The sequence below is a fragment of the Pygoscelis adeliae genome, unplaced genomic scaffold (assembly GCF_000699105.1).
Source record: "Pygoscelis adeliae isolate BGI_AS28 unplaced genomic scaffold, ASM69910v1 Scaffold331, whole genome shotgun sequence".
Classification (NCBI taxonomy): Eukaryota; Metazoa; Chordata; class Aves; order Sphenisciformes; family Spheniscidae; genus Pygoscelis; species Pygoscelis adeliae.
Window position 1 is genome coordinate 62,741 of NW_008824037.1, and position 10,391 is coordinate 73,131.

The 10,391-nt window shown below is 38.4% G+C and overlaps 1 protein-coding gene across 2 annotated transcripts in view; it reads left to right on the forward strand.

The window, feature by feature from the left end:
• The first annotated feature begins 8,875 nt into the window (after positions 1-8,875).
• The window catches only part of TPST1 (tyrosylprotein sulfotransferase 1), a 21,712-nt gene continuing 20,196 nt past the window's right edge, over positions 8,876-10,391 (forward strand). For both annotated transcript variants that reach the window (XM_009333432.1, XM_009333431.1), the window contains exon 1: positions 8,876-9,720. In XM_009333432.1, the coding sequence (XP_009331707.1) occupies positions 8,876-9,720 (845 nt within the window). The remainder of the gene's footprint in view (positions 9,721-10,391) is intronic.

Below are 10,391 nucleotides of genomic sequence, written 5' to 3' on the forward strand. Positions count from 1 at the left end.
GAGGCGGATCCGAGCCGGGTAAATCGGAAAGTTTCCGTACGGGCGGACTAACTTGCTTAAGGAGCTCCCAGCCCTTCTGTTGTCTTTGTTCAGCAGCTGAGATGTGTCGGGGGAGGCTGTCCGCGGGTGCCACGCCGCTGGAAATACCCGCGGTGGAGCCGGGGGGGCACGCAGGAATAGTTTTATAGCGCTGCATTTGTATCTGCAAGCACAACGTCTAATAGTCACAGTATGCGTAAGCGTTTTAGCGGTAGTTTTATAGCAGTAGACCTAATATGTTTCTTAGCTAGAAGTGGTTTTGCTGGTGGTATTGCTGGAAGAAGCCATTTGCATATGTTATTGTGAATGTGTTGTGCAAATTTTTGTAGGTCTGTCTCTTTTTAGTATTATTAAGCAGTTTGATTCTTTGAAGTACCTTATTGTCTAATGGAGTGCTGAAACCCCTCTTAGGAGGCACAGTACACATAAAAGTGCACAGAACAGTAGCTCATCTGCTATTGGAATGTTACTGACTTTTTTTTTCTTTTTTTAACATAAATTTAAAGAGCTAGAAGCCTATGTGTGTTACCAATAAAATTCCTTTTGTTGAATTGTTTTCCAGCAGTAACCGTAGTACTTAACAAGTACTGTGTATTCTTGCGTAACTGGGAGCATGTTGGTAACACTCTTTTGACCATTCAGTATGCAAATCCAGATAATTTGCTGTATGTATTATATATGTAGGTAGAACAGAATGTATGGAGTTCTTTGCTTTCATTTGAAGCAGAACATTTTAATTAGCTGTACTTTAAACTCATTTTAGAGATCTTAAGTGTTGAAAAACCTAAAAGTATTGAATTTTGAGTGCTTTAGTAACCTTACTAGCTGTTTCGGATCTGGTATATTTTTTTCTCTTGCTTGTTAAGAAAGCTTGTAGGTGTTAGTAGATCCAGAGGAAGGACAAAGGCTTCTGAATGTCTCTTTACACACACACACAGACATATTCGTGTGTGTATCTATATATCTGTCTAGTGGAGGATTATGAAGAAAGCTGGGGGGGTTTTTTGGGGGGGGTTAACTGGTAAAAGGAAAGGGTACAGCTTGCTTCATCTTTTACCTATTGCTTACATGAGGGAAATGCATAAATACAAGCACATCTTTTTTTACTCCTTGACTAAGCTAAAAATCTTAAAGATTTTTTGAATGAACTTGAGGAAGAAAGGTCTTGACCTGCTGCATGTAGGAGGAGGGAAGGAGGGGGAGAGGATTAGTGTGTGCAGAAGAAGGAAATCATACAATTTCATGATTGTACTAGAAATTGTGGAATTATTACATAGTTGTATGCAGTCTTCCCCAATATGGAAGCTTCGGATTCGGCAGTGGTCTGTGGTCATGAAGGTTAATTTGGCCTTTACAATTTTTCAGAGCTTTATACTAAAAAAAAAAACCCAACCAACCCAAACAAACAAAAACCCAACAAAAAAACCCAAACAAAAAAGTGTAGGTTCAAGGGAATGCAAATGTGTGAACAACATTCCTGTAGTTCCTACAGTGTGAACTATAAGGGAATGTTGTTCACACATCTGCATTCCCTTATACTAATTTTGTCCAACTTTCTCCTATTATTCTACTTGTCAAACTGCTCTGCGTGAAGATAGGCTTCACTAGGTCTAGCTGGCTGTCTTTCATCCCAGATGCTTTCTGCCGGGTGACTTACTGCTTATTTCTTTGTGGAGGTGAATAAAAATTGCTCATCCCATTTGATCATCCTTTTTTACTGGGTAGCTAATGGGGGGGAGAAATCTAGAGTAAACAGCTGCAGGGCTTGAGAGCCATGATGACTTAAAAAGCTAAAGATGGACTTTGGTACTCAAGTCTTCTTGACTTTTATATCTAGCGTTGCTGAGTATTTTGCTTGGGGTTTGCTTGCTTGTGCTGTACTTTGACATTCCTCTGTTTTTCCATTTCCTCTGGATTCTGTTACGTGACTGGTAGTAATACATGATATTCGGTCTTTGGGGAAATCATTAAGGTGATTGTGCAAACGCCGCTTTGAAGGCATAAAAATGCTTCCTGAATACTTAAATGATTTTTGGAACAATCTTCTAAATGAGCCTGCAACGGTTTGGATAGCTTCTTGAAGTGGTATACTGTGAATATTTCAGTCGTGTTCCTCGCTGTTGTGCTATACCATTATAATGTAACTGTCGGCTTTGCTATGCAATCTTCTTTGTGGTGAACAAACACAAACGGCCAGAAATAAACCAGTTCACTGAAGGGAAGGTTTTATGGAATGCTTTTCTTTACCTTTTACTTAGGAATGCTTGAAGACTAACATGGTATGCAAGGGCTTCTTACTTGGACTATTTGATGAGCTTAATATAGAACTTCCTCTAAGAAATATATTGTCTACAGTTTTCTAAATGTATTTTGTTTTGAAGATGATTCTTGAGAATCCTCAGTATCTGCTGCCTTTCCAGTATTTCTTTTTACAGAGGAAAAGTGAAGATGTGAGAAGAGGCAAGGAAGATACTGACATGGTTGACATTTGCTTCTTTAAGTCCTAGCAGCATTTTCATTTCTCCTCCTACAGTCAAGAGCAGAGAAGAGAGTGACAATGGATAACAACAGTTTAGGATTTTTTTTCCATTCACCTTAGCTACCTTGCCACTGTAAAATGAATTTCCTCTGCAGATTTATACCACAAGCTTTGGGTGTAGCAGCCAGATTGCGGTTGTGCATCTGAAAGGCAGCATCTCCAAACTGCGAGAATTTTCTGTTTCTGGAGTCTGTATTTTGGAGTCTACTGCGTAAAGCCTTATGGGGGGGGGTAATAGCCCCAGAGACTAAGGGATTGAGTAAACTTCCTAAGTAGGAAAAGAAAATCATAGCAACATGGTAGGAGGACATGAGGGTAAACTGTAAAAAGAGTGTGAGGGGAAAGACAACTTTCCAATAGTATGAACTCTAGCATTCTTCTGCTCACCTCTGTCTTGCTCCTGCTTTCCAGCAAAGGTGGGAGGGCACAGCATTTTGAGAAGGATGACTATGAAGCCTGATGGCCTGTTGACACAGAGCCAAGTGTGATCTTTCCTCCCAGCAAAGTTTGCCAGTAGTGTTGAGGTCAAACGCTGTGATGAACAGTTGGGCAGTTGCAGGAACAAAATATACTCCACAAAAATCTGAGTGGTACTACTGTGCTTGCTCTTTCTAGAAGGAGGTCTGGTTATCAGAATCTGAGCCAGAAGTTCAAGAGATAGAAGCAGAGGACAAGCTAATCACTGAAAAATGTTTTATATATATATGTGGGTTTGGTGTGTTTTGGTTTTTTTTTTTTTTTGAGATGGATAATGCCGGTGTAGCTGTCCTGTTAATTTAGCCTTGGAAAAAGCTGCCTGGTTGAACACAAGAAGGGAGGTGGTCATCCCTCTTTCCAGCCTCCAAAGTGAAAGTCTGAGCTATAGAGCTTATGAGGATTGCTTATTACTGGGTGGTAACAGATCATCTTTTTTCCCCTGGCAGGGAATGCTTTAAACAACAAAACCCAAACTGTTCTAACATAAAATACAAATGAATGACTTGCCTCTTGACTAAGCTAAAAATCTTAAACATTTTTTGGATGAACTTGAGGAAAAAAGGTCTTGACCTGCTGCATGTAGGAGGAGGGAAGGAGGGGGAGAGAATTAGTGTGTGCAGAAGAAGGAAACAAAGCAGTCATTTTTGCTTTGCTAACATCATCTTGTGGCTGACTCATAGGTCTGACTTTTCTGGGAATAAAATTCAGTTACATACACTTCTGCTTAGCTGCACTTTCTCATACTGAAACTTGTAGATCCTAACTCTGTCTTTTTTTTGAGTTACACTTAAATTTTTTTAGGAATTCGTTTTAGTCTGTCATTTGAAACTGCTGCTGTTAAAGGCCTACTCTACCATTGTAGTCGTCTTCAACTTCCTCAACTTATGACTGTGTTGTGTGGGGGTGTGTCTGTGTTTGTTTTTGGGTTTTTTACCTTTTTTTTGGTGGGGTTTTTTAGGTTTTTGTTGTTTTGTTTTGGTTTTTTTGAGTTGTCTGTTTTTAGGCGAAGTGGCAGTTTGCTCTTTTCAGGTCACAGTGGGTAAAAATGCTGTGATTTTTTCAAAGCTCTACTTAAATGCTGACATGGGATTGCTGATTGCCTTGCTGTGACTTTTAACTGCTGTCAATTTAGTTACTGCCAACGGCGGAACATAATGACTTGTAATAATCCTTCAGGTTGACAGGTATGATCCAGAGCTCTTCCTCGTGTAGAGGAGGGAGAAGGTGGGGTTTGTTTGCAAGCTGCTAGCAGGGCAGTAACTTCCGTATGTCATACTTGTGCCAAAGAGCTTTGCGTGTAACTTCAGGTGCTGTTTCTGACTGCTCCTCTGTTGGTTTCCTGACATACAAAGTCCTGGTCTTGCCACAGTTTATGGCAGTTGCATGCTCCAGGTATTGCTTCCAGGCAAGAAAACAGTGAGCACAGAAGGTTGTAGGACAGTTTAATACTAGCTCTTTATGGTCTTTCAGCCTTTGGCATCTTTGAACTTACCAAAAAAGTTACTGCATCAAATGAAAGTATTTGTGGTTGATTGGTGTGGGGTTTTTCTGGTCACGTGGATGAGTTTTTGTTTTTGTACGTGAGTGGTCAATACTTTCAGTGATTTAGGAGACCTACTCACAGACTGCAACGCGTATTTGCATTCACAGCTGGAATTGTGCTGAGAGTGAGTCATCATTCTGCTTTACCCAACCTGTGAATTGAGGATTTCGGCCTTCAGTCAACAGGCTTTCCTCTGATGCTGCTTGTTCTTCAGCTTGGTTCTGAAAGCTGGTGCTGGTTTTTTGTTTGGTTGGTTTGGGGTTTTTTTTAAGTGCTATCCTAATATAAATGATGAGAGTAAAACACTTGATGCACTCGGTCTTTATACGTTTTTCTGTAGTGATCAGCTACTTAACTTTTGCATTTGGGGAACATTAGTGTCTTCAAGGAGTAGTTTTTAGTTTGGAAGATGAAGAGTTTTTTGGGGGAGTTGTTTTTTTGGGGGGGTTGTTTCTTTGTTGGGTGTTTTTTTGAGGAAATTAGTTTTATGGAATTTGCTTAAACTGAATAATGTTAGGGATTGTATGAAGTGTAAATATTTGCAGGTCTTATGTGCTCTGTGGCAAAATACTGTTTCTGTTGTGTTAACTCTTCTCTCAAATGAGTACTGACTTTTAACTAGATCTTTACTGTATCTAAAGCATTTAAAGAGATTCTGTGTACTATTTGCTAGTTTTAAGCAGAACAGTTTCCCTTCCCTAATTGAAAGTTAGGTGTTCACGCGGAATCTGTTCAGGAGAGAGACCTTCTGCTTTTTGGTGTTGTGGAAGTATTTACTAAGGATTTTTTTTTTTTGAGCATTGTTCAGATGACCTCCGCTTAAATTTCTGGGATTTTGTTCCTTTTAATGTCCAGATATTTTAGGTACAGTTAAAGCCAGCTCTTCAGCAAGGAGAGGTATGTAAGTAGAATGAAACTTGTTACAGAGGATGAACTGATTACAAGAGTGGTGTTCTGGTAAGAGTTATGATTCTTAGGTTATGATTCCAATTTAATTTTGGAAATAAAAACTATTAAGCTGAACTTTGACTGTAGTATTGTGATACTGCTGTGACAGATGCCTGCACGAGGAATCCCCTTCCTCCCTTCTCCAGCCCCTTGCGCTGTTGTGGTGCTAAGTGGGAGTTCTGTCCTCCGCTGTCTGGTTGCGCAGCCTCATAAAACAGGGACTGCGAAGTGCAAGGCACTTACTTGCCTGCTAAGAGTTGCAGCAGACTCTGCGAGGCAGCCTGCCTGCTACTGCTGACCAGTTTGTGAGGGCCAGTGGTCTGGTGAGGGACAGGTCTGGAGAGCCTTGCTCGGACGGTGACTTGAGAATTTCTGAGTTGGTGACTGGATTTGCATGGAGGAAAAGGTTAAATGGATAATGTTTTGGAGAGGGGGTAGAGAATAGGCATAAGCATGTTCTTCATTCAGGGATGTGTCATGCATTGCTGACAGAGATGGAAAAGCTTTGAGGAAGCCAGTCGTTTAAAATGCTGGTGGTACGTCAGTACTCGGAGCTCCTTACAATTAAAAGCATCTGTGATTCGTACTGTTCAGTGAGTTATTTCAGCTCTGAAAAGCAAGCTCTTATTTAAAATTTCAATTAGAGTACTAATTTCATTTGAATTTTGAGAGGGAGAGTCAGTTTTCAGCCTACCTTATCTGAAAATCCAAAGCTATTGAACTACAAACTACAGGTAAAACAATTGTCTATACACTAACTTTTACGAATTGAAAAAATAAAGATACAGTGTACAGGTTGGCATGAACAGATCAAGTCATCTGGGCGGCAGAGTAGCAAATTTATCTAAGACAGTGTTTAATATAACTCACTGTAAGTCATGGCATATTCTTAGTCCTTCTTGTAAGTGCCTACATTGGAATTCAGCAGACAGGTTTTTAGATCTTTTGTTTCTATCTAAAAGTTTTGTTCAGACTCACGTGCGTGTCCAGAAATCATCTAATATAGTCTTTGTTTTTCTTCTCATCTGTAAAAATGAAAATTACTTTTAAGTAATGCAATTTTAAGAATCCTAAATGAAAAAAAAATTAATGAAAAACTGGTTTTACTTTGTGTATCTTGGGGTTTCAGACTTATCTCATTACAGCTTGGATAAATAACTTTTAGAATTAAAAAGAAGGGGGTGTATAAAATATTTAGTAATAGATGTGTTAGCTGTGCAAACCCTTAATTCTAATACATGTCTAATTTGTTTTCAAATACTGAATTACACTATCATTATAGAGAATAGTACCATACCTATTTAAAAAAAAACTTCCAAGAGAAAAGCGGTGGCTTTTGGTGTGGTAAAACTCACTTTGTTCAAACAATAGTCATACTGAAAAATTGTTCTGCCACAGAGTAATCATCACTGCTTAAATTGTAGATTAGAAAGTGGAATGAAAGCCATGTTATTAACCTCACAAAATAGATGAGTGCTTGTCCTTGATTTGCCTCTCTTTTTTTTTTTTTTAATAGCTGTAAGGGTTTAAAATGGACTGATTAATTTAAATGTGGTATTGTAGAACCAGAAGGAAGATTATACTATGATATAAGTTAAATTTTTTACAGTATATATTTCTATTCCATGCTATAAATATGAAATGACTATAACCATAAAATCCATTAATGTGGGCTGCCATGATGATTTATAAAGCATAGTTGTCTTGCCGTTATTGTCAGTTGACTTTTGGTTTGCCAAAAGGTTCTTGCCGTAAACCTTTCTGTGTAGTAACCATATATTCAGATTCTTAACTCTGAAGTGTTACGTTTTATCTTGGAGGGGGAGCACTCTTGCTGTCATACCAGCAAAAATGCAGACTTATCTAGATTAAGTAGAAGAGACGAAAAGAAAGAGCAAGTTTACCAGCACTGCTTAAAAGGAGTCCAAACTTTCTTATTTGAAGGTAGAATGCAGTATATAGTTTATTCTGGCAATGCTTTATTACATGACTTAAAATTATGCAGGGCTTTAACTCTTTTCCCTGGGGTGCTGATTGAGAACAGGATCTATTTTTCTTTCTTCCTAATTTATTCTTTTTTTTTAGTATTTCAGCTAACATTTATCTGGAGTTCAAAACACTGCATAAGATGGGGGGAGGGTTGGTGGGGGTTTTGTGTGTTTTAATCAATGGAATAATGAATGATTATGGCTATGTTGGGTTTGGGTGGGGTTTTTTTTTTGAGAGAAATGTCTTTAAGGGCCAAATTTTAGGTAAAGAAAACAATAAAGAAGGAAGTTGGGATGAAATCATTAGTTTTCTTTTGTATATCCTGCTTTGTGTTATCTGGATACGGGGTTGGATGAAAATTTTTAAGTCAGCATGGGTTGATTCTTTTTTGTTGTTATTTATGTCAAGACTGATCTTAGTTTTGATCTTCGTCAACTTTAATCCTGGATTGTGTTTGTATTTAATGACTATATGCTTCTTTAATCAAAGCTTCCCTTGAAGTAAAAATTGAAGTTTCCCTTACTTGCTGCAAACTATTTTTCTTCATTGCTTAAAGGCCTTGATCAAAAATTGGACACTGACAGTGTTGATATGTAACTGTGAAACATCTTTTACTATCATCTCCTATCCTGTGAAGGAAATAGAGCATTTCAAGCAAAACAGGACATAATCTAGTTATGTGAAAATGTGACAATGAGCAGGATACTGCTACCGTCTATTCAGCAAGCCAGAGTTATTCTAATACTTAAATTCTTCTGTGACTTCTAGCGTGATTTGTGTAGGGTGTCTTGTTCATTTGTTTTATCTAGGTGACTCTGGCTCAGAGGTCATTTTTTTTTGGTCTTTTTCTGCTGTAAAACCTCCAGTAAAGAAGAGTGGTTTCTTAATAGTTACTCTTTTAACGTGTAGGGTCCCGTATAAATGATGTCTTTGCTTGACTGTCAAGTTTAACAGTAGCTATCCAGTGGTAGAATTCTTTCAAGTATGTTGTTAAAATGCACCAGAGAACTTCTATGTAAATAATAATTGTAGTCATGAATCTTATGTTTTTTGTTGCTTCTATGGGTAAACAAAAAGGCTTTTTATTATGGGATGATCATGTTTAGACTTTGCATTTACTGGTCTTAACGCAACACCAGGAGATAATAGTTTTATTGCATGCTGTCAGGTATTTGTGTTGTTGATTGATTTATTGTAGTAGTTCTTAACAAAGTTCTAAATTTTTTTTTCCCCCTCACCAGACCTTAATTTATTTTGGATTAGGATTTCCATGGCACGTGAACTAGAAGATAATTTGAAATAGAAGTTCTCTTTATTTTGAAGTGACAGTCTTTATCAAAATGGTTGGAAAACTCAAACAGAACTTGCTATTGGCATGTCTGGTGATCAGTTCAGTGACAGTGTTTTATTTGGGTCAACACGCTATGGAGTGTCACCATCGAATAGAAGAACGCAGCCAGCCTGTGAGGATGGAAAGTGTGAGAAGCACAGTAAGAACTGCTTCCAATGTAAATGCAAACAAAACCTTTGCTTACAACAAAGACATGCCTTTAATATTTATTGGAGGAGTACCTCGAAGTGGCACTACCTTAATGCGTGCCATGCTTGATGCCCATCCGGATATTCGATGCGGAGAAGAGACAAGGGTAATCCCGCGAATTCTGGCAGTTAAGCAGATGTGGGCTAGATCAAGCAAAGAGAAGATCCGACTGGATGAAGCTGGAGTCACAGATGAGGTTCTGGACTCAGCCATGCAAGCATTTTTATTGGAAATCATTGTGAAACATGGAGAGCCTGCTCCGTATTTGTGTAACAAAGATCCTTTTGCTTTAAAATCCTTAACTTATCTTGCTAGAATTTTCCCCAATGCCAAATTTCTTCTAATGGTACGGGATGGTCGTGCATCTGTGCATTCCATGATATCTAGAAAAGTCACAATAGCTGGGTTTGACCTTAACAGCTACAGGGACTGCTTGACCAAGTGGAATCGTGCTATAGAAACTATGTATAACCAGTGTATGGAGGTTGGTTTTGAAAGGTGTATGCTGGTACATTACGAACAACTCGTATTGCATCCTGAAAGATGGATGAGAACTCTCTTAAAGTTTCTTCGCATACCGTGGAACCAAGCAGTGCTGCACCATGAAGAAATGATTGGAAAAGCAGGGGGTGTTTCTCTTTCAAAGTGAGTATGAGCATTACTCATTTACCTTGTATTATTCTAAGAGGTAAAATAGTACGTCTTGCATATAAAAGACTAGTCATGACTTGGTTTCAGTTTTTAAGTAGCTAATGATGTCTCGGGAAGCTGATTCATGATGCAGATTGTCTGGAAAGTAGGAATGATTGTTAACTAACAATTTGCAATCTGAGATTGCTCCCGCTAAATGATTGTCCCGCTAACATATGTGTATGGAGCATATGAATGATCTTTTAATGAATGGTCAATCTAACTTGAATTTGGATGTCTAGTATCAGCCTTTCTTCCAATATAGCTTTGTTTTTCCCTGTGCCCCAAAATAAAGCTGGACTATTTTATCTAGACTAGTGTTATTCATCCTAGCAAGATCACCCATTTGATTTCAGGAACTTAAGTATTGTTGTCAATGCAAGAATGGCCTTCGAGTTATATTTGCCAAGAACATACTCTTCCAGGAAACTTGAGAAACTGTTCCAACAAAATAGAAAGCAGAATTGGCCTGCTTTTCTGTTGGCATGTGCTCCTAAAAGGACAAGCATTTTGAATAAAATTAACCTTGTTGTAAGCAAATCTCTCAGATGACATGACAGAATACCGTGTACCTGACTTAGCTACTTTCAGAAACCAAAATCCAGCTCTGCTTAGAAAACCTAGAG